The sequence below is a fragment of the Bubalus bubalis genome, chromosome 3 (assembly GCF_019923935.1).
Source record: "Bubalus bubalis isolate 160015118507 breed Murrah chromosome 3, NDDB_SH_1, whole genome shotgun sequence".
Taxonomy (NCBI): Eukaryota; Metazoa; Chordata; class Mammalia; order Artiodactyla; family Bovidae; genus Bubalus; species Bubalus bubalis.
The window spans coordinates 135403987-135427512 of NC_059159.1; the positions used below are offsets into that span (position 1 = coordinate 135403987).

Consider the following 23526-nt stretch of genomic DNA (forward strand, 5'->3'; position numbering starts at 1 on the left):
GCGGCAGCCGCGGCTGCAGCCGGGTCAGGGGGTTTGTGCCTAGAGACAGGCAGACGTAGGGACCAGCAGACGGACGGACGAACGGCAAGGACCCTCCCCGAACCCCCACGCCATGGCTGAGAGGAAGCAATCCGGGAAGGCGGCAGAGGACGAAGAGGTCCCTGCCTTTTTTAAAAACCTGGGCTCAGGCAGCCCCAAGCCTCGGCAGAAATTCTGTGGCATGTTCTGCCCGGTGGAGGGGTCCTCGGAGAACAAGACCATCGACTTTGACTCGCTGACGGTGGGCCGGGGCTCGGGGCAGGTGGTGGCCCAGCAGCGGGACGTCGCGCACTTGGGCCCCGACCCGCAGACGCCCTACTCCCGGCAGGGCCGGCGCGCCGGCGGGGAGCCATCTGTTGAATCGAGCAGGAAGGTGGAGATCCGGCGGGCCTCGGGCAAGGAAGCTCTGCAGAACATCAACGACCAGGTTGGTATGGGTGGTGGGGGGCGGGGGGTGGTGTTGGAGACCGAGAATAGGGCGTGGGGATCGCCCCTCCCTCGCCCCCTTCCAGCTCGGCAGAGAACCGAGGATCCCAGCGTACCCACAGTCCTGCCCCGCCTCGAATATCGCTTCTTGCAGGTGCACACACACCCCACCCTGCCCGACCCCTCTCTTTGCTCGGGCTCGGTGGTGGGCGGCCGTGCGTCCACAAAGGCTGCCCGCGCCTCCCTGGGCCTGGGAGGTGGAGGGTGGGGGGTAAAGGATCGGCCTATCCCCGACTGGGGAGGGGGTCGTATGGTTGGAGGGGGAGGGGACGGGCCGGGTTTCCATTCTTCTTCAATCCTCCCGGGTGGCTTCCGATTGCAGCTGTGGCTGGATGCCCCACCCTTTTTGATGCAGCTCCGAGCATGCAGTGGAGGGTTCGCGCGGAGGCCGGCTGGCTCCCCCGGGGTCGGGAAGGGCGGGGGCCTCGACGGCCGCTCCCCGCCGCGCCCTGCGCGCTCTCCCAGCGCGGCTCCTGGGCGCCCTCGGCGCTCGAATCCCGAGCTCGAGGTCAGGACCATGGCCAGCGCCTCCCCGGACCGCAAGGGAGACTATCTCATCACCCTGACTCCTGTTCGCAGCGACAGAAGAACCCAGGAGGCAATGGAGTCACGCGAGGAGACCGCGACTCTCCTAAATAGCCCATGTGGAGAACAGAGTTCCGCTAAGTATCTGAGCAAGGGCGTCTCAGAGCGCTCCCCCACACCTCGCCACTATTTGGGAGGGCTTTGGGGATGGGGACTAAGTGGATTATAGTCAAAGGGTAAAAGAAAAGGGAAAAACCCTCACATTTTGAATAGATTGTCATAGATGAATTAGACGCTCCCCACCCCATACTGTGTTAAATGAGGGAACAAAGAAGACCAATTTGGTAAACCGAATTTCAGAAAATGTCATCTCTGGGAAATAAGTACAGTGTGCATTTTGTCTTCGCATACCACATGTGCTTTCCTTTATCAGGGTGACCTTCATACTTGTACAATTTTTTTCTCTCAGCCTTAATGTCTCAAGTGATAAATTATAGTGTGAAAGGTTTCAACTCTTGTTTGCTATTTGTCTCCCATGCCCATTGGTGAAGATGAGAAATCGGTCAATAATCGATTATTTATTAACAACCTATTGTGTGTGAGTAGGGTGGAGATTAGCTATAAAAAGTTCAAGGTGAGTTCTTCTTAAAGATCTTCGAGAGTCGTTGGGAGTGCTCCAGACAAACCCACTGAGTGATAAGCATTTATCTGGCACTCAGGTTGTAGGCTGGCAGTGAACTCATCAGAGAACAACTAAAGGTTGATGGCAATAGTCTGAACATGTTCTGTTTCCTGATGTGGCATAGAGTTTTGCAGCTTTTGACTTATACAGGACAAGTTCTAGGAGAGAGAAACCTTTTGCTGTCACTTTTTAAATGACAATTAGTTACTTAACTGATTCCTCCTTGCCCAGCTCGGTTCTCTGATTTATGATTTCATGGCGGGGGATACCTGCCACCCCTATATCACTATGGGTCAGTCGGAAAAACCTAATCCAAGAACTCGTGTTATTCCACGGGATCAGACAATCGAAGTACATGTTTCTAATAATGTGACTTACACTGAAAGCTGAGGAATGTGGGTGATACACTGGGTGAGGACTAGACCCTGATGATATGGCATTATGGTTGTGTAATCGCCTCATCTTCACTAGTTGTGATGGAGATTCTTGTGTCCTAAAGGGAGCAGAAAAAATGCCTTGAGATAAGGAAGAGATCATTTAAAAAATGGCAGATCAAAGGGCAAAGGTTGAAAGTGGCCATCTTCATAAATATGGTAGTGAATTAAAACTCAAGTTTGAAAGGCAAAGTTTCACTGGGTTGAATAACACATTTCTTTTCCTGCCCATTTAGAAGCTTGGATATTTGATCATCACAGCTACTTATTTGAACACTCTCTGAATTTCATAGAAATTCTAAATTGTAAACCTAGGGCACATGGAGGGGGAGATTCGAAGAGGAAATTCTTAACCAATACCTCAGGCAGTTTTAGCCTCTGCAAACCACATTTGCTGTCGGTATTCAGTTACTAGTAACAGGGTGATTCTGGCTTGATCTTTCAGCAGTCTTCCCTGAATTTTTGTTTTCGATGTTGCCGTATCACATAACGGCCATTCCTGTGGGAATTTTTTCATTCATGACTAAGAGCATTTACCAGGATCAATGTTTGATGATTTCTTATCTATACAAGAGAGAAAAAGGGATTGTCCCAATCCACCCACCCACCCACACACATATAGCAGTAATGCTTATTTCCAAAAGTATGGTTGGACCCACCACTTTGATGGAATTGAGTAGCCATTACTCAGTTTTCAGCTAATGAGCAAGGATGCTAATGCCAGCATCCCAGGGCATTCTTATCTCATGCCCTGGAACAGAGAGAGGTAGCAGAGAACTAGAATGAGTGGATCCTGGGGCTCCTCTGAACCTGTACCCTCCTCTGAACCTGTATTTTTACGTATCCTTATTGTATAATCCAAAGTGACTTTGTCCACCTTTTGCTCTAGCAGATTCTGCTGTTTTTCTAGTAAGGCTTTGGGAAAGGAGGGTACAGGCTTCCTTAGCCCAGATGCCATGTGGTTTGTGGGAGATGAGGGGAGGTTGAGTGTTTGCAAATGCGTTTGCAGGCGTGAGCAGGTTGGCAGCAGAAGGCAATGGGTGTGGCTCGGTTTGGGTTGGTAGATTGTGGTAAAAGGAAAATGCTGGTGTAATGAATGTGAATGAGGAAGGCTATCTCATTACCCTCTTTTTCCTTTGTGTCCTTGGGGACATTCACCTTGGGCTGCAGTGGGTTAAATAGATCACCACCCATGAAGGACTCCGAGCCTCTTGGAACAGAGCGTAATTCTCCCTGCCGGTGCCCAGGGTTTCCCCAGCCTCTTCCTTTCCTCTTAGGAATCCCTTTCTTTCCACTCAGACACAGTTTAGCCAGAACCAACTGTTCAGCCAGGGCTTTCAGGGTCTTTTCCCAGCAGCTAACAACCTACATAGACTAGAGTACTAGAGTGTTAGGGAGTGATTCTCCACTTCCGTGGGCAGGTGCCAGTGAGTGGACTAAACTGTAGCGTTCTGAACTTGACAAAATCCCCAAGTCTGTATAATGATTTCTGATATTCCCTTCCATTCTGTGTCCCCATCCCTTCTCCCCGTGTTAATTATCTTGCCAGCCCTGAGTGCCCAGTAATTCTGCTGCCCTCTAACTGTTCAACACCATCCCTTGATGGTGCTTTTTCTAGATCTTTCTCCAAAAGCAACAAGTTCTGAAATCACTCTCTCCTCCTTTGCCCCCCTCCTTCTCCCATTCAAAATCTCTTCCTTGTATTAATCTTAACTGGAAAGAAATCCCAAAGATTGAAGGCATCCATCTCTTATATAACCGATACACATAGTTGTCCCCAGAGATACTTGTTTGATAATAGACTAGTGTGTGGTAGAGATTTGTCTGGGAGCCTAGAAAAAGGGCATTAATTTGATATTTTAGAAGCCACATCATTTCAAAAGGGGAGACTCAAAAATGGACATTTGTGTGTTCAGGGTGCCAAAAACCCTAAGATCCATCTGGGTTTGAAGGAGGTAGGGTACTTGGGGAGATGAAGGAAATCATTATGATCTATAATTATTGGTTACTCTTGATTTCCCAAATGATCATATAATTAGTAAAATTTTAAAAAGTCATTGTGGTGTAATATACATAACATACCATTTACTTTCTCATTTTAAAGGGTACAGTTAAGTCATGTTAAATATATTCATACTGTCATGCTATCATCCAAAATTTTTTCATTTTGCAAAGCTGAAACTCTCTGCCCATTAAACTTTGAATTCCCCATTCCCCTGACAACCACCCTCCTCCTGTCTGTCTCCAGGAATTTGACTCCTCTAGGTACTTCATGTAAATGGATTCATATGGGTTTTGTCCTTTTGTGACTGGCTGATTTCACTTAGCATCCTGCCCTCAAGTTTCATCCATGTGGTAACCTGCGATGAGATTTCTTTCTTTTTTAAGGCTGAATGATATTCCTAGAGTTAGTTCAATTTTCACAAGTTATTGATGATTGAAAAATTTGTTACTCAGTGAATGGGTCTACACTGAATTTGTTGTGAGAGGAAGTAGGAATAGTAGTTGGGATGAAATAGACTCACCCAGCCTGGGGCCCAAGGCCTGAGCAGATGGAAATTCCTACCAACTAAGCAGCCTCTTCCATCTTCCTTGCCCTGTAGCTTGAAGGTGGAGAGGACAATTGCTGTTCTTGAACTTCCAGTGACAATGTCTGGCCATGACCGCTTGAATGTTACATGGTTCACCAACTTGGGGGCCATGGAAATCAGGCAGGGCAGAGGCATTTCCTACCCTTCATAAAGACAAAGTCTTATGGGTTCTTTGGTGACACTCTCTGCTTCTTTAGGAATGAAAGGAGAGTCAGGTGATGGATTCACATGTGTACTACCACTGAATGTCCAAGCTTGAAAGAGACCTAATGATTGTCTGATCATCTCATTTTAGAGATGGAGAATTGGATGCCCAGAAAGACAACTCTTCACCCTGTGGAACTCATGTGACAGTCCCACAGTGGAGGTGAAGACCTCTTACTGACCAGTCCCGCTGCAGTCCTACACCAGTAAAACCTTGTTATTTAGGGCTTCCCTGATGGCTCAGATAGTAAAGAATATGCCTGCAATGCAGGATCAAACTTGGGTTTGATCCCTGGGTTGGGAAGATCCCCTGGAGAAGGGAATGGCAAAAACCTTGTTACTTATATAGCACTAAGTAACTTTAGAATGTATTTGTGGGAAGAGGTGAACTTTATGTCCTATGAATCTGTCAACTTGATTGCTCCCTAGAATGTACATTTACAGTCTAGATCCTGTATTTTTAAAAATTTTTAATTAAATTAATTAAAAGATTTTTTAAATTATTTTTTTATTTTTATTTTTTGGCTATGCTGCATGGCTTGTAGGATCTTATCCCCTGACCAGGGATTGAACCTGTGCTCCCTGACTTTCACTATGTGATTAAAGAACATCTTAATCATTATGGTATACTGAGTTGTTTTCTATATTAATTATTATTTTCTCATTTTATCTCCAAAGAATTAACTATTGAACTGCTGCAAAAATAGTTCTGAGTAGTTCTGTTTTTTGGTTTCTGTTTTGCCATGTACTCTGGAGCCATTTACGAAAAAGACCATTGATCTGTTTTTATGAATGTGTCCTACACTGATGATATTCTTAAACAAGAGACATGGCTTCAGATATCACTGGACAGAGGCCAACTCTGACCTTATGAATGACATGCTTTTCTAAGATCGGAGCAATGTGATGACAATGTGATTTTCCCACTTGATGTAAATCAGGAACTACAAACAAATAATGAGGGAGTCAATAGAAGCCTTGGCAGGTGTGTTGATGGGCACTTGGGTTGGTTGCATCCTGTGACCAAGGCTGGTAGCAGAGGCCAAGAGCTGCACACAGATAGTGCCTTGAAAGGAAAGCACCTGGTCTTGAAGATGGCTTGAGGTTTGCATTTGAGACATACAAACAGCTTGCCTGGGCTCTGATTTTGATGACAGACCCAGATAAGTGCTCTTGCAAGTAGAAAGCCTGTGAAGACAAAGAAAAGACTATAAGCTTGGCTTCCTAACCCCTAGCCCAGAACTCTTTCCATTGGAGAACTGCCTCAAAATCAGAGCCCGGATAGCATTTCCTATACTATTTTTCTGTCTTTATACTCCTACCAAAAGTGAATGAGAAACATTGTTTATCAGCATCCCTGACATCACTGGGCATTATAGCTCCTATAGATATTTCCAAAATTTATAGATGACAAGCAGTATACTGCTTTTTGCGGGTTTTCCTACTAATATATTCATATTTTAAACACTGATTTATAAAAATTATATATTAAAATTGATACATTTTAAAATTGCTTATTACATATTATTTCCTAGTTTGCATCTAGTTTTTTTTTACTGCCTTTATTTTTTGACATCCAAATTTAACTTTCACATAGTTAAGTTCAGTTCATCTTTTTTAACATGTGTTTTGCCCTTCATGATTGCTTTTAACTTGGATGTCTTTTAAAATCATTTTGGGTTTTGTGTTTATTTATATTTAAATCTGGCAATTAATTTTTGTTTATAACTTGAAGTAAGGTATAACTTAATTTTCCAAATAGTTAGTCAGTTGTCCAAAAGGCATTTTTGCAAATAACTGATATTTCTCCACTTATTTTTTATATACTCAACTTTTCATCTATCTTGCATGTGTTTTTGCCTTCCTGCTCTGTTTCACCAATTTGTGTTTCTAATTTCATAAGATTCAAAACCACTTTAGTTACTATAACTTTTTAAAAATTGAGGTATAGTTGATTTACAATGTTATATTAGTTTCAGGTGTACAACATAGTGATTAAAAATTTTTATAGTAATTATAAAATACTGACTTCATTCCCTGTGTTATACCGAAACTTTTTAATATCCTTACTTTTCTTCATTTTTTCCATGAAAGATAGTTTCAGTATAGAAACCTGATATGATTTTACCAGAATTATATTAAATTTAAATATTGAATTATAATTTATAATGAATGTAAATAAATCATATTTATTTTTAAGATAGTAAGCCTTTCTACCTCAGTTTATAGTATGTATTGCCATTTTTCAGAGAAGGCAATGGCACCCCACTCCAGTACTCTTGCCTGGAAAATCCATGGACAGAGGAGCCTGGTAGGCTGCAGTCCATGGGGTCGCGAAGAGTTGGACACGACTGAGTGACTTCACTTTCACTTTTCTCTTTCCTGCATTGGAGAAGGAAATGGCAACCCACTCCAGTGTTCTTGCCTGGAGAATCCCAGGGATGGCGGAGCCTGGTGGGCTGCCGTCTATGGGGTCACACAGAGTCGGACACGACTGAAGTGACTTAGCATAGCATAGCATTGCCATTTTTCAGGCAATTTTTCAGGTATTTCGTTCTATTCCTCTGAAATTTTTTCTTACATCTATTCCCAGTTGTCTTGTTGCTATTGTGAGTGGGGAATTTCCCCACTATATATTGTGATTTACTTTCTGGTGACTCTTGAGTTCATGATACATAAAGCATGTATTTATTTGGCTGCATCGGGCCTTAGTTGTGGCACACAGGGTCTTCACTGCAGCACGTGGGCTTCTCTAGTTGTGGCACATGGGCTCTAGAGGGAGGGCTCAGTAGTTGTGGTGCTTGGACTTAGTCGCCCTGCGGCATGTGGGATCTTCCTGGATCATGGATCGAACCCACATCCCCTGCATTGGAAGGCAGATTCTTAACCACTGGACTACCAGGGGAAGTCCTGAGTTTTATGTTAATTCATAATAGATTGCTTTATTGAACTCACTCTGGGTTCTGATGGTTTTCAATTGATTCTCTTGGGACTGGTTAATTATTTAATATTGCTTTTATGTCTTTTTTCCCCCAATACCTTTATGTATTATTCCTCTTCCTGGTCTGATTACGTTGCTTGAACAAGAGGTATGTTGAGTAGAGGTGGTTTTATTAGGGTTTCCTGTTTGATTTCTGACTTTAATGAGAGGTTGAGTGAGTTGGGTTTATTACTTGTTGCAGTTAGAAAAATCACATACCTTAGGGAGCTGTAGGATGTCTGTAGGAGGTGAGAGATTTGGGCTGTGGTGGGGTGATTTTGGGGACAGCCCAAGGAAGTAAGCATTCCCTTTGGACTGGGTGCTGTCATGAAGCGATGACAGTTCTTTGACTAGGTATCTCAATACCCCTTATCTGTATAAGGGCAGGTTAGACTGAGGACTGTGAAGAACACTGAGCACCGAAGAATTGATGCTTTTGAACTGTGGTGTTGGAGAAGACTCTTGAGAGTCCCTTGGACTGCAAGGAGATCCAACCAGTCCATTCTAAAGGAAATCAGTCCTGGGTGTTCATTGGAATGACTGATGCTAACACTGAAACTCCAATACTTTGGCCACCTCATGTGAAGAGTTGACTCATTTTAAAAGACTCTGATGCTGGGAGGGATTGGGGCCAGGAGGAGAAGGGGACGACAGAGGATGAGATGGCTGGATGGCATCACCAACTCGATGGACATGAGTTTGAATGAACTCCGGGAGTTGGTGATGGACAGGGAGGCCTGGCGTGCTGCGATTCATGGGGTTGCAAAGAGTCGGACACGACTGAGCGACTGAACTGAACTGAACTTAAAGCTGTGGTTGGTAAAGAAGCAGCAGGCACTCATATTAATTAGAATGGGGGGATTTTGTTTGGTATTTTGTGACTTGGACAATGTTCTTATTTGTTTATTTAAAAATTTTGTTGGAATACAGTTGGTTTACCATGTTGTGTTAGTTTCAGGTGTAGAGCAAAGTGAATTGGTTATACATATGCACACATCCAGTCTTTTTTAGATTCTTTTCCTGTATAGACCATTACAGAGTATTGAGAAGTGTTCCCTGTGCTATATAGTAGGTCCTTATTAGTAATTTATTTTACATATAGTAGTGTGTATACATCAATCCTAATCTCCCAATTTATCCCTCCCCTCCCCTTTCCTCCCTGGTAGCCATAAGTTTGTTTTCCACGTCTGTGGCTGTATTTCTGTTTTGTAAGTTCATTTGTATCATTTTTTTTTAGATTCCACACATACGTGACATCATGATATTTATCTCTCTCTGTCTGACTTACTTCACTAACTATGATAATCTCTAGGTCCATCTATGTTGTCACAAATGACATTTCATTCTTTTTATTTCTTTATTTATTTTTTAATTGAAGGATAATTGCTTTACAGAACTTTGTGGTTTTCCATCATACATCAACAAGAATTAGCCATAGGTATTTCCTTCTTTTTCATGGCTAATATTCCATTGTATGTAACTACCACATCTTCTTTACCTGTTGAAGGACATTTAAGTTGCTTCCATGTCTAGGCTATTGTAAATAGTGCTGCAATGAACATCATGATGCATGTATCTTTTCAAATCATGTTTTTCTCCAGATATATGCCCAGGAGTCGGATTGCTGGGTCATATGGTAACTCTATTTTTGGTTTTCTAAGGAACATTCCTATTGCTCTCTGGGCTTCCCTGATAAAGAAGTAAATAATCCACCTGCAATGTAGGAGACCCTGGTTCGATTCCTGGGTCGGGAAGATCTGCTGGAGAAGGGATAGGCTACCCATTCCAGTATTCTGGCCTAGAGAAGTCCATGGACTGTATAGTTCATGGGGTCACAAAGAGTCGGACACTACTGAGCAGCCTGGACTTCACTTCACTTCATACTGCTCTCCACGGTGGCTGTACCAATTTACATTCCCACCAACAGTGTAGGAGGGTTCCCTTTTCTCCACACTCTCTCCAGCATTTATTACTTATTTGTAGACTTTTTGATGATGGCTGTCCTGACCAGTGTGAGGTGATACTTCATTGTGGTATTGATTTGCATTTCTCTGATAATTAATGATGAAGAAAACAATAGCAAAGATCAATGAAACTAAAAGCTGGTTCTTTGAGATGAACAAAATAGATAAACCTTTAGCCAGACTAATCAAGAAGAAAAGGGAGAGTGCTCAAATCAATAAAATTAGAAATGAAAAGGGAGAAGTTACAATGGACACCATAGAAATACAAAGGATCATAAGAGACTACTACAAACAACTATATGCCAATAAAACAGACAGCATAGAATACATATTCATATTTTGTTACCTGTGATTTTTCTGGAGGAGTCTTGTCTTTGTTTTTGATCCGCCATGGTCACTGAGTGGCTTTCTCTGATACTGATGCTTTGTGAAATTTACATTCGACAAGAGAATGCTCAGGCCTTTCTGTGAGTGCCAGGCCAGCTCTTGGCAACTATTTTCTGTTTCTCAACATACTGTTAAAATCAGGACTTGGTGTGATAGAGTCTATTTCTTAGTGTTTTATGTCTATTTCTATTTTAGAGATATCTTTCTGTCCTCCACTGAAGATGCCAAATCATTTCTTGAACTCTTCCTTCCTCTCTCCCAGGAAGTGGGATCTCTTATTCCTTGTCCCATAGTAATTTTTCATAAGCTTGATATTTTTCCTTTGTATTTACCTTCGGTTCAGGTGAAGTCCCTTCGGAATCCATGTTTTCACTGGAGGAGGGTGTGAACAGTCTTTGGCCTCATTCCCTGACTACATGTACTAGTGGAATCTTCTTTATTAGGCTTAGAGTTTGTGGATTGATTCAAACACCAAATCCTTGTCCAACTCCCATTTCTGGTGCCAGAGTTGCAGATTTTGGCTTTCACTGTGCAGTTAAATTTCAAAAACAAATTTGGGGAACAACTTAAGGGTTGCCAAATTTTTATGTTGCCAAAATAAGGATGCTAAAATAAACAAATAAGCAAACAAAAGTAATCCTCCAAATAACCCCAACATGACTCTGTAGTATCATCTCACAAAATAAAGATTGTTTTAGCACCAAAACTATTAAAAGGAAAAAATAACTCTAGAATTTAAACATGTGCATAAATTGAGCTTTATTAAAAATTAAATGTATTGTGCTTGTTTTTCTCATTTTGACCTAGATTTGTGAACATCTTGCCCTCCAGGCACCGTGGCCGCCAGGCCAGCATTGGTTGAGGTGGCATATCTCTTAAAATGTTTGTATTTTATATAATTATATTTTATATATTATTTTTATATTTATATTAGTATTTATATACTAACAATGGTTGTATTAGTTTTCGGTGTACAGTGAGGTGATTCAGTTATACATATACATGTATCCATTGTTTTTCAAATACTTTTCCCATGTAGATTATTAGTTTATTGAGCAGAGTTCCCTGTGCTATACAGTAGGTCCTTGTTGGTTATCTATCTTAAATACATGTGTATTTAAAGCAATGTGTACATGTCCATCCCAAACTCCCTAACTATCCTCCCTGGCACCCTTCCTCCTGGAGAGGGGGCATATCTCTTACCTCTCCTTGTCTGGCCTTTCCCACACAGCATCTTTCCAGAAGTGTTTATCTCCATTGGATAAAGAGACATGACCTCTCCCAGGCCAGCATGGGCAATTGTTTTAAAATGCACTTGGGATTTGTTTCAATCAAGTATGGAAAGACACACAGGTGTGAAAGTTACTGTCATGAAGCAAAGACGTGAGGTTTTATACTCGCAGATTCCTAGAAGGTGGAGACAGAACGTGAATGCAAGGCTATATGGGAGGCACGGGAGCAAGTCAGGAGGCAGTGAGAGTGAGGGGAGGACGTGGATAGGAGCCGTTATTCTGGTTTCTGGGAAGGAACAGGCAAGGCATCGTTAACAGGATTGGCTGGTTTGGATAATTATAGTCAGCCCTGACTGGAGAAGGTGATGGCACCCCACTCCAGTACTCTTGCCTGGAAAATCCCATGGACCTAGGAGCCTGGTAGGCTGCAGTCCATGGGGTCGCGAAGAGTCGGACACGACTGAGCGACTTCACTTTCATTTTTCACTTTCCTGCATTGGAGAAGGAAATGGCAACCCACTCCAGTGTTCTTGCCTGGAGAATCCCAGGGACGGGGGAGCCTGGTGGGCTGTCTATGGGGTTGCACAAAGTCGGACACGACTGAAGCAACTTAGCAGCAGCAGCAGTCAGCCCTGATACATAGGAGCCGTCTCTAGTTGTCTGATATTTGCTTAAGGGATGGTGGGGTGGCCCTGAGTTTAAAAGCTTCAAAAAGGAGGCATATGGGAGACTTCCCTGAAGTCTAGTGGTTAAGACAGCATGCTTCCAGTGTAGGGGATGCAGGTTCAATCCCTGCTCAGGGAACTAAGATCCTGCCTGACATAAAGCTATAGCAAAAAATGTTAAAAAATAAAAAGAAGGCAGATAGGATTATGGCTTCTGGATTGACTGGCTTGCATATTATAGTTACACTCCCAGGAGAGTCTAGAAATCTAGAAACTGGCTCGCCCTGGGAGGGACAGTCTCTCCAGGGTCCACAAGGCCCCAGATGTTCAAGGACCAGCAATACAGAGCCTAAAAAAAGCATGATCAATATAACAATACTAGCTGGTAATAGTAGACCTAAGATTATTACAAGATTCTGGCCCTATGTGTCAGTTCAGTTCAGTTCAGCTGCTCAGTCGTGTCTGGCTTTTTGTGACCCCGTGGACTGCAGTACTCCATGCTTCCCTGTCCATCACCAACTCCTGGAGCTTGCTCAAACTCACGTCCATCGAGTCAGTGATGCAATCCAACCATCTTATCCTCTGTTGTCCCCTTCTCCTCCTTATGTGTCTGTTGGTCTTAAATGTACAGAATTATTGGGTGCTTTTGAAGGCAATGGCATCCCACTCCAGTACTCTTGCCTAGAAAATTCCATGGACGGAGGAGCCTGGTAGGCTGCAGTCCATGGGGTCGCAAAGAGTCGGACACGACTGAGTGACTTCACTTTCACTTTCACTTTGTAAGGGTGTCTCTGATAGCTCAGATGGTAAAGAATCTGCCTACAGTGCAGGAGACCCAGGTTCGATCCTTAGGTTGGGAAGATCCCCTGGAGAAGGGATGGCTACCCATGCCAGTGTTCTTGCCCAGAAAATTCTATGGACAGAGGAGCTTGGTGGGCTACAGTCAATAGGGTCGCAAAGAGTTGGACACAATTGAGTCGACTTAGCTCGCTCACTTGGAACCATCTTAGCTTAACAATAGTACACCAAAAGCAATATATCTTTATAATGTTATTCTTGAAATAATCCCTAACTGCTCTGTGGCATGTCTGGTCATATCCTAATTAGGTGTGGCCTCTGAAATGATCATGCAGGATTCAGGAATTAAGTCCTTCAAGGTATTATCTCAGTTTGGAGCCAGATAAAGCAATGCAGAGATGTGCTACAAATTTCTAGGGCCTGATGGGACTCTGGATTGCTTTTAGAACCCTTAAATATTTTATGTTATCACCAGCTGTTTTTTTTTTTTCCTTCCTTTTGGCCATTTAGTTAGGTAAGAAGATGTATTGACATTAGGTGTGTTTTGCATTCAATTATTGAGGTTTTCTTCAATATCAGTGGAGAATGTATTGTATGCAAAAGATTGAGAGAGTTTTCCCTGTTATGGAAAGCTTTTTGGTTATATCAGATGGTAGCTTTGAACAAATCACCTATTCCTTTAGACCTGAACATTGAAATAGTGACCTCCTGGAGTTATTGGGATGACTGAATGGAGTATTGTATGTAAAATGCTTGGCCTGTGTAGGGGCTCAGCAATCTTAGCTGTTATTGTAAAATGAGTAGGAGATGGACGTGCATATAAATTTTTGTTGTTCAGTCACTCAGTCGTGTCCAACTCTTTGCAACCCCATGGACCACAGCACGCCAGGTTTCCCTGTCACTTCACCATCTCCCAGAGTTTACTCAAACTCATGTCCACTGAGTCGGTGATGCCATCCAATCCTCTGTCATCCCCTTCTCCTCCTGCCTTCAATCTTTCGCAGCATCAGAGTCTTTTCCAGTGAGTCAGCTCTTCGCATCAAGTGGCCAAAGTATTGGAGCTTCAGCTTCAGCATCAGTCCTTCCAATGAATATTCAGAGTTGATTTCCTTTAGGATTTATTGGTTTGATCTCCTTGCTGTCCAAGAGACTCTCAAGAGTCTTCTCTAGCACCACAGTTCGAAAGCATCAATTCTTCAGCATTTAGCCTTCTTTATTGTCACATCCATAAATGACTACTGGAAAAACCATAGCTTTGACTATATGGACCTTTGTAGGCAAAGTAATGTCTCTGCTTTTTAATATGCTGTCTAGGTTTGTCATTGCTTTTCTTCCAAGGAGCAAGCGTCTTTTAATTTCGTGGCTGAATCACCATCCACAGTGGTTTTGGAGCCCAAGAAAATAAAAAGTCTGTCACACTGTCCATTGTTTCCCCATCTAACGGTGTATAAAAATAAAGCACCATTTGATGAGGTCCACAGCAAAGGTGTGAAATTACTTGGAGTGTCAAAGTGGGAAGAGTTTATTTTCATTTAATTGATGGCCACAAATTGCAAATGGACATTCACCCCTTTCAAAGACAAATGCTCTACATCTTTTCTCCACTCAAACCATATATACTCTTTACTTCTGCTTTCTCTCAGTGGACGACTCCACTTTCTTCCCTGGGAAGTAGCTCGGGGAGCAGATCTTCAGGGAGGAACCCACTTATTTTGTCGTCTGTCATCATTGGAACAGTCTTCCCTTCCCTTAAGCTCACAGCAGAAGGAAAGTCCCTAGTCTGCCCATGACCATCTGCTCACGTTCGCCCTGAATACCATCACCTCTGGAAACTGTCCATCCCCATGGTCATCTATTGGATCATTTCCATCAGCATAAACAGCCTTTAACACCTCCATTATAAAACAACAGAGGTAAACCTCACAAAGTCCTCTCTTGACCCCACAGTCCTTTCTGGATCCTGAAACTTTTCTACTCCTTTGTTAGCATACTTTTCTAAAGTCTAATCTATATTTGCTGTTTCCACTTGTCCCATTCACTGTTTAAAAAAAAATAAACTTTCTGTACGTCACAGAGGAGTGTATTTGTAAACACAGAAGTAAGGCTAAAGCCCACTTTAATGATCCTCCCCATCCTTGTCCCCTCCCCTGACCAGAGATAACCAAGGTTTATCGATTCCTTTGTATCCTTCCAGCCCCTTCCCTGCATATTTACCTGCTCATATATCCTTGGAGAAAATGCATAGTATTATTTGTGTGCACGCATGTGTGTGTTTGTTTTACCTAAGTGATATCACTATATTGGCAATCTGTTCCTTTTCTCTCTGTGTGTTTCAGAGGTCTATGTTAGTGTGTGTGAATTATGTTAATTCTCTTATTTTAAACATTTAAAATATTATTTATTTATTTGGCTGTACTGTCTTTAGTTTTTTTAGTTGCAGCATTCAAGATCTTTAGTTGTGGTACGTGGAGTCTAGTTTCCTGACCAGAAATTGAACCTGGGGCCCTTGCATTGGAAGCAGAGTCTTAGCCACTGGCTCACCAGGGAAGACCCTTGTTAGTTCCTTTAAACTCAAATTCTTTTAACTGCTGATACTACTAGTATTTATTGTGTGCTGCCATGACCTGTTCTCTATTTCCAGTTGTTTTACTGGGGTTACCTATTTAGGACTTTTAATGGTCCCTGAGGAGTAGATATTATTGTCTTCATTTTAACAAGGAAACTGAAGCAGAGAAAGAGGACTTTGCTTAAGGTTAGATGCTCAGGAAGTGATGACATCAGGATATAAAATCAGGCATTTGGCTCCAGTCTGTGCTCCTAATTATGACATTGTTCTTCAGTATGAATAGTGTTTTTTGTTGTTTAGCCACTAAGTTATGTCCGAAGCTTTGTGACTCTGTGGATTGTAACCTGCCATGCTCATCTGTCTGTGGGATTTCCCAGGCAAGAATACTGGAGTGGGTTGCCATGTCCTCCTCCAGGAGATCTTCCCGATCCAGGTATCAGACAGGAGTCTCCTGCTTGGCAGATGGGTTCTTTACCACTGAGCCTCCTGGGAAGCATAATGTGAATGTACCATGTCATATTTTAGCCATGTTTCTTCTTGTTTCCGGTTTTTCTTGACAATAAACTACACTTGGGTGGCATCCTGTACATGCTTGCTTGTTTGTGGGGGCCTGTGCGTTTCGGTGTGGTACACACTGAATAGTGAAACTTCTGAGGCCCAAGGTAAGCACATCTGACATTATTATAGATACTGTCAAATCACCCTTGAAAAGGACTGTCCTTTTCACACTCCCATCAGCCATATGGGAGCAATCTTGTTTCCCCATGATCTCACCAACACTTATGAAGTCATAAAACATTATAGGACTTCCCTGGTGGTCCAGTGGTTAAGACTCCATGCTTCCAATGCGAGGGACATGGGTTTGATCCCTGGTCAGGGAACTAAGATCCCACATGCCCTGCAATGTGGCCAAGAAAAAAAAAACTTCAGTCACATAGGTTAAAAATTGTAGCTCATAATTTCCACTTGGCTTTGTCTGAGTGCTAGCAGATGGAGCATATTTTCAAAAAGTTTCTAGTCGTCTATAGTATTTCTTTTGCAAACTGCCTGTTTATAATCTTACTTTTCCCTGGGAATGTGTGTCTTATTCTTTTTGGTTTCTAAGAGTTGTTCATGTATTTGAGATACCACAACTCACTCTTCAACCGACTTTAATATGACTTCTATATCTACTGAAACTCGTAAGATGATTGCATTTTCCATGGAGTGAATTCAATGGGACCTTTTCCTGTCATTTTACTCTGTAGCCCAGTGATTTATGACAGCGCCTATTGTAGTGGGTTTGAAGACAGTTTAGGGCTTCTTTCATAACTCAGTTGGTAGAAAATCTGCCTGCAGTGCAGGAGACCCGGGTTCAATCCCTGGGTCAGGAAGATCCCCTGGAGAAGGAAATGGCAACCCACTCCATTATCCTTGCCTGGAAAATCCCATGGATAGAGGAGCCTGGCGGGCTGCAGTCCATGGGGTTGCAGAGTCAGGGACGACTGAGCGACTAACACACAAGTTGGTAAAGCACAAACGTGACCACTAGATGGCAGTAGCACACAATCAGCTTTTTGGGGCGGGGCTTATACAGGTTGGGCTTCCCTGCCGTCTCATGGACTGTAGCCCACCAGGCTGCTCTGTGCACGGGATTTTCCAGGCAAGAATTCTGGAGTGGGTTGCCATTTCCCCCTCCAGGGGATCTTCCCCACCCAGGAATCGAACCCACATCTCTTGCCTGTTCTGAATTGGCAGGCGGGTTCTTTACTGCTGAGTCACCTGGGAGATCTTAAAGAATCTGCCTGCAATGAAGATTCACTTCACTTCACTTTGACAAGTTGCTAGAGAGTGGAAGTTTCTCCCAGCAGGAGCCTTACCCAGGACAGAGGTGTGGGCTGCCACCAAAAAGGGAAAGAGGGCAAGGGGCCTCGATGGGGAGAAGGGCGTCCTACAGGGTGGATGATGTTCTTCAGTAGTACAGTTGTGTGTTTGGGTCAAAGGCAGCTATCTTTTAATGCCTTTTATAGAGGATGAGATGGTTAGCTAGCATCATCAACTCAATGGATATGAGTTTGAGCAAACTCTGGGAGATAGGGGAGGACAGGGGAGCCTGGTGTGATCCAGTCCATGGGGTCGCAAAGAATGAGACATGACTTAGCGAATATACAACAACAATAGACAGAAGAATTTTAAAATCTATGGCTAGCAGATGTTGGGTGCAGTTTTTCAGGATGTGCAAAGCAGGCAGGCTTTATTTATTTATTTATGAAATCTCTCTTTAATGTTGAGAGCATTCATTCATAGCTTTGTACATTGTTTTAAATTAGGCTTAAATTTATAATTCTATGTTTTAACTGGCTTCAGACAGGGGAAAAAAAAAAAAAAACAACTTAATGTAAACCAAGCGCTATCTTGTCAAAATGAAATGGCCCTTGTTTTTGTCTTGTAGTGACTTTTAAAAATATTAGATATTATCTGGAAAAATTTAAAAGTTATTTGTAAAATATTTATTTATTTTGTCTGCACAATTACTTTAAATTAGAGTTAGTAAAAACAACTACGTAAAAGCCATCTCTTCTTTCTCAGGCCCCTGATCTTTCTCACTCTTCCTTCAAAATGCAACAAACTGTTGTTGGTCAGTCAAATAATGATAAGAAATCACTCAGGCAATCCATTTAAGTCGCCAGCAGGCAAATGACAGCTGAATTTTTTTTTCTCTGTCTCCCCAAAAATTTGCTAGCACTTTCATGTTTTGATTGAAGGGAAACCTCCAACCCCTACCTACTCTATGGAAACATCCAAACTGAATATGTATTTCTCTCAGATAATAGTGTAAACATCCTTGTATAAATAATGGCTATTATTTGATACTGAAAAGCTATCATTTTATTTGTCCCCATTCTAAACCAAGAGGAAAATTTTTAACTTTATTGCTTTTGTTTTGAGACCGCTTGTGAGTCTGGCTGTTTTCAGTTTTCTTGATTTAAGTGTTGTCCTTCATTTCAATGACATAAACATATACAGCCCTAAGAAAAACAAGCGGTTTTCCCCTCCCCCATTCATATTAAAGCCATATCAACCTATGTAAGAAACAAAAAGAGTACTGTTTAAAGTGCATTATCGTGTACAAATGGAAAAAATACAGTATATATTTAACATGCAGTGATGTGACATCTAGATTTTTAGAACAAACTCCAAACCAAATCTAGTAAATCCTAAGTAAAACCATCCCTAGTGCTTATGCATTTAAGTACCAGGTCTCTACAAACTGGGCCCCTCATTCAGTCTGTCAGCTCCTGAAATTTTGCAATCAAATCCTCCTGAGCGATTCATATTTTAAGTAGACTTTATATTTTATAGCAGTTTTAGATTCATAGCAAAGTTGAGAAGAAAGTACAGAGTAGCCACATACCTCCTTCAGCTACACAGGCAAAACCTCTCCACACTACTGAGAGCTCACCACAATGGAACATGTGTTAAAACCTGTGAACCTTCATTGACGTATCATTATCACTTAAAGTCCATAGTTTGCACTAAAGTTCACTCTGGCTGAAATTTTATGGTGTTTGACAAATGTATAAACAGTGTATCCACCACTGTTTGATACGTAATCATTTCACTACCCTAAAATTCTTCTATACTCTGCCTATTCATTCTTCCTCTCAATCCCTGGTGACCTCTGATCTTTTTACTGTATCCATAGTTTTCCCTTTTCCAGAGTGACATATAGCAGGAATCATACAGTATGTAGTCTTTCAGATTCGCTTCTTTCATAGTAACACGCATCTAAGGTCCCTGCATGTCTTTTCATGACTCCATACATTTCTTTTCAGTGCTGAATAATAATACTCCAGTGTGTGGGTGTTCTCCAGCTGAATAATATTTCTCCATTGTCTAGATGTTCTACGTCCATTCAACTGCTAAAGGACATCTTAGACGCTTCCAACTTTTGGCCATTATGAATAAAAACAGCATAGAAAGTTTACTTTTTAAGAACCTCCAAAATACGTCAGACCTTATCATGGATATTGCTGCATATGAGTAGTAAGTAAGTAAGTCAGTGTAAGTTTTAGTCTCTCAGTCGTGTCCTACTCTTTGTAATCCTATGGACTGCAGCCCGCTAGGCTCCTCTGTCCATGGAATTCTCCAGGCAAGAATACTGGAGTGGGTTGCCATTTCCTTCTCTGGCAGGCGGGCTTTAAATGGCTAGAAATATGTTTATTGGGGGTTATATTTAAAGCAATCGGATGTGTGAAAATTTGAGTTTGGTGTGGGTGGGCTTTGAGCCAAAAGTCCCAGTGTACTGTGAAGATGTGAATAACATAAGGGCCAAGACATAGGAGCCACCCTGAGCCCATTTGTTTAATACTCTCTTCTTTGAAGCACTCTTCTGATTTCTGTGATGCTGTATGCCTCTAGTTTTCCTCCTAATCACTAGCCTCCTTCTCAGTCCTCTTTGCTGACTCATACTCTAGTGTTAAGTGTTGGTTGCTCAACGTGTCTGACTCTTTGCGACCCTCTGGACTGTAGCCCTCCAGGCTCCTCTGTCTATGGAATTCTCCAGGCTAGAATACTGGAATTCTAGAATACTAGAATCCAGGGTATCTTCCCAACCCAGAGATCAAACTTGGGTCTCCTGCATTGCAGGCAGATTCTTTACCATCTGAGCCACCAGGGAAGCCCGGACCCACACTATATTTGTCCTCTAAATCAGTGCTCCTTAAACTTTTTGAACTCAGGATGCCCTTACATTCTTAAAAATGTATTGATGACCCCAAGGAGCCTTTCTTTTTGTAGGTTATAGCTTTCTATATTAACCATATTAGAAATTAAAGCTTGGAATTTTAAAATATTGATTAATTCATTTAAAAATAGCAATAATAGACTCATTACCAGTTAGCATAAATAACATGCTTTGCATGAAACAGGTGACTCAAAGAACCTTCTGATATTTCAATTTCATTTTCTTCATGATCTTTAATTGTGGACAATATGGTTATGTGGTTAGAAATTGTCTTCTTATCTTTTTTTAAAGCTAACAATGCATCTGTAATTATAATAAAAGTATTATAAATAAATTTTATTTTATTTTAGAATAAAATGTTTTTCAAAATTATAACCATCTGAGATAAAATTTAGAAAATAGTTTAGAAATTTTTAAACATGATTGAAAAATAAGCAACAAAGTATATTTAGTTTTAGTTATGTTTCTACATAGCCTCAAGAAAACTTTGAGATTTCTGAATAGCTGTTTGTACTATGACCATGAGACTACAGAGATTACAGCAGGTCTAAGTGATGGTGGCTTCAGAGTAGAAGTCCTGAGAAAAGAGTTAATCTCTGAAAACACATATATTTATAATTTAAGCCTAGTATTTTAGAAAACTCTGCATGTGATTATCCAGTTTTTCCCAGCACTGTTTGTTGAAGAAATTCTTCTAACCTTATTGAGTATTCTTGCTCCCTTGCAAGTATTAGGTGATCACATATGAGAGGATTTATTTTCAGGCTTTCGGTTCCTTTCCACTGGTCTGTTTTTAATGCCAGTACCATACTGTTTAGAGGACTAAACGTTGTAATATAGTTTGAACTCAGGACATGTGATGCCTCCAGCTTTGTTCTTTCTCAGGGTTGTCTTACCTTTTGGGGAGGTTTGTCATTCCATATGAATTTTAGGATTTTTTTTCTATTTATGTGAGTAATTCCATTGGAATTTTCATAGGTATTGTATTGATTCTGTAGATGACTTTGGGTTGTACGGACATTTAATTTTTTTTTAATTAAAAACTTTTTTTTTATTGTGGACATTTTAGCAATATTAATTCTTCCAATCCGTGAATATGGATATCATTCCATTTGTGTCTTCTCCAATTTCTTTAATCAAAGTTTTTTAACCTCCTTGGTTAAATTTATTCCTAAGTATTTTATTATTTTTTGACACTATTATGAATGTGACTGTTTTATTTCTCTTTCAGATAGTTTTTTGTTAGTGTATAGAAATACAAATAATTTTTGTATGTTGATTTTGTATCCTGAAACTTTACTGAGTTCCTTCATAAGTTATCTTAATTTTTTGGAGGAGTCTTTAGGATTTCCTATATATAAAGTTGTATCATCTACAAACTGAGACAAATTTCCTTTTTCTTTTCCAGTTCAGATACTTTTTTTCTTGCCTAATTGCTGTGTATAGGTCTTTCAGTGCTTGGAGGTATTGCATATGATGTCAGTTGTGACTTTGTCATAAAAGGCTTTTATTATGTTCTGTATGTGTCCGTTAGGTCTATTTGGTCCAGGGTGTAGTTCCAATGCAACATTTTCTTGTTGATTTTGAGTGTGTAATCTATCCATTGTTGAAAGTGGAGTTATTGAAGTTTCCTACTATTATTGTATTGTTGTCTATTTTTCCCTTCAGATTTGTTAGTATTTGCTTAATATATTTAGGTGCTCCAATGTTGGCTGGATATATTAACAATTATACCACTTTGATGAATTGATCCATTTTTCATTCTATAGTGACTTAGCAGGAGGATGAAGTATTAGGGGTGTGATAATTCTGGTTGCAAAGTGTCTAAAAGAGTTTAAGGATCAACAGCCATAGGAATAGGATAAATTGTAGACAAGAATGGCAGCATGGTAGATAAAGCATTGATTTTGGAGCTGGAGATGAGTCAGTTATTTAATTCTAGGCCTCAGTGTAGCAAATCTACTGGCTCTGGAGCTAATAAGAAAAACAGAGACAAATTAATATTACATAGCACAGCTGATTGACCGTAAGGGTTGTAGAGATACAATGACTGGTATTAGCAGGTGCTTAAGCAATGGCCATATTACGTTAATTAATATTTTAAAACTTAAGATAGGGAAGGAAGGGAAGGAAATTTCAGAAGATTGCAGGATAGTCAATAGTGTCAAAGGCAGAATAAACTGAAGTGATGGTGGTTTAGTCACTAAGTCCTGTTTGACTCTGCAACCCCATGGACTGTAGCCCGCCCTGCTCCTCTGTACATGGGATTTTTCAGGTAAGAATACTGGAGTGGATTGCCATTTCCTTCTCCAGGGGATCTTCCCGATCCAAGGATTGAACCCCGTCTCCTGCATTGTAGACAGACGCTTTAAGTACAATGAAGCCTGAAAGGGAGGGACCACTAGTGTCTATTAGGTTCTGGGATCTTTGTGGGAGCAGTCTTGGTGGAGGGCAGGTAGCACCGGCTGTGTGCTATGAGGTTGGGGATATTGGGAATGAAGTGGTGGGGGTAGGTGGGGGAATCACAATTTGGTGCCCAGGGGAAAGACAGGAAGTTAGCTAGGGGGACAGGCACAAGGAGGGCTCCTTGAGTGTTTGTAAGTTCATTTGCTTTTTTGTAAGATGGGCAACCCTGATCTTAGTGAGAGGAAGGCACCAGGAGGCAGACAGGACTGATAGAGCCTGGGAGTGTTTCCCTCATGAGGAGGGGGTTGGCTTCCAGCGCAAAGGTGAATATGGTTGCCTGGGGGATGATCAGGGCTTTTCCTTGACTGGTTTGAACCCAGGGATGGAGTTGAAGGGGAAGAGAGGCACTTAATAGAGTTTGTCTCTGGTGGGTTCAGTTTTTAGGTAAAAGAAGAGGGGAGGATATCTTCCAAGGGCAAGAGGTCAGAGTGGACTTCAGGAGAGGAGCGAGGTTTGGTAAAAAGAGGTTTTTAAATTCAGATATAATTCACATACCATAAAAATTTACCCCTTTAAAGTATATAATTCAGTGGCTTAAGTTTATTCACAAATTGTGCAACTATCACAAAGTCTACTTTCAAAACATTTTTAGGGCTTTCCTGGTGGCTCAGTGGTAAAGAATCCACTTGCCAATGCAGGAGACATGGGTTTGATCTCTGGTGTGGGAAGATCCCATATGTTGCGGAGCAACTAAGCCCATGTGCCACAACTACTGAGCCTGTGCTCTAGAGCCTGGGAACTCCAACTACTGAAGCCCATGTGGGCCTAGAGCCTGTGCTCC

At 41.6% G+C, this 23526-nt stretch overlaps 1 protein-coding gene across 1 annotated transcript in view; it reads left to right on the forward strand.

Annotated features, from left to right (window-relative positions):
* The first annotated feature begins 18 nt into the window (after positions 1–18).
* Positions 19–23526, forward strand: part of DPYSL2 (dihydropyrimidinase like 2) — a 121341-nt gene continuing 97833 nt past the window's right edge. Inside the window, exon 1 of the mRNA XM_006057326.4 lies at positions 19–466. Coding sequence (XP_006057388.1) covers positions 113–466 — 354 coding nt within the window. The 5' untranslated portion in view covers positions 19–112. The remainder of the gene's footprint in view (positions 467–23526) is intronic.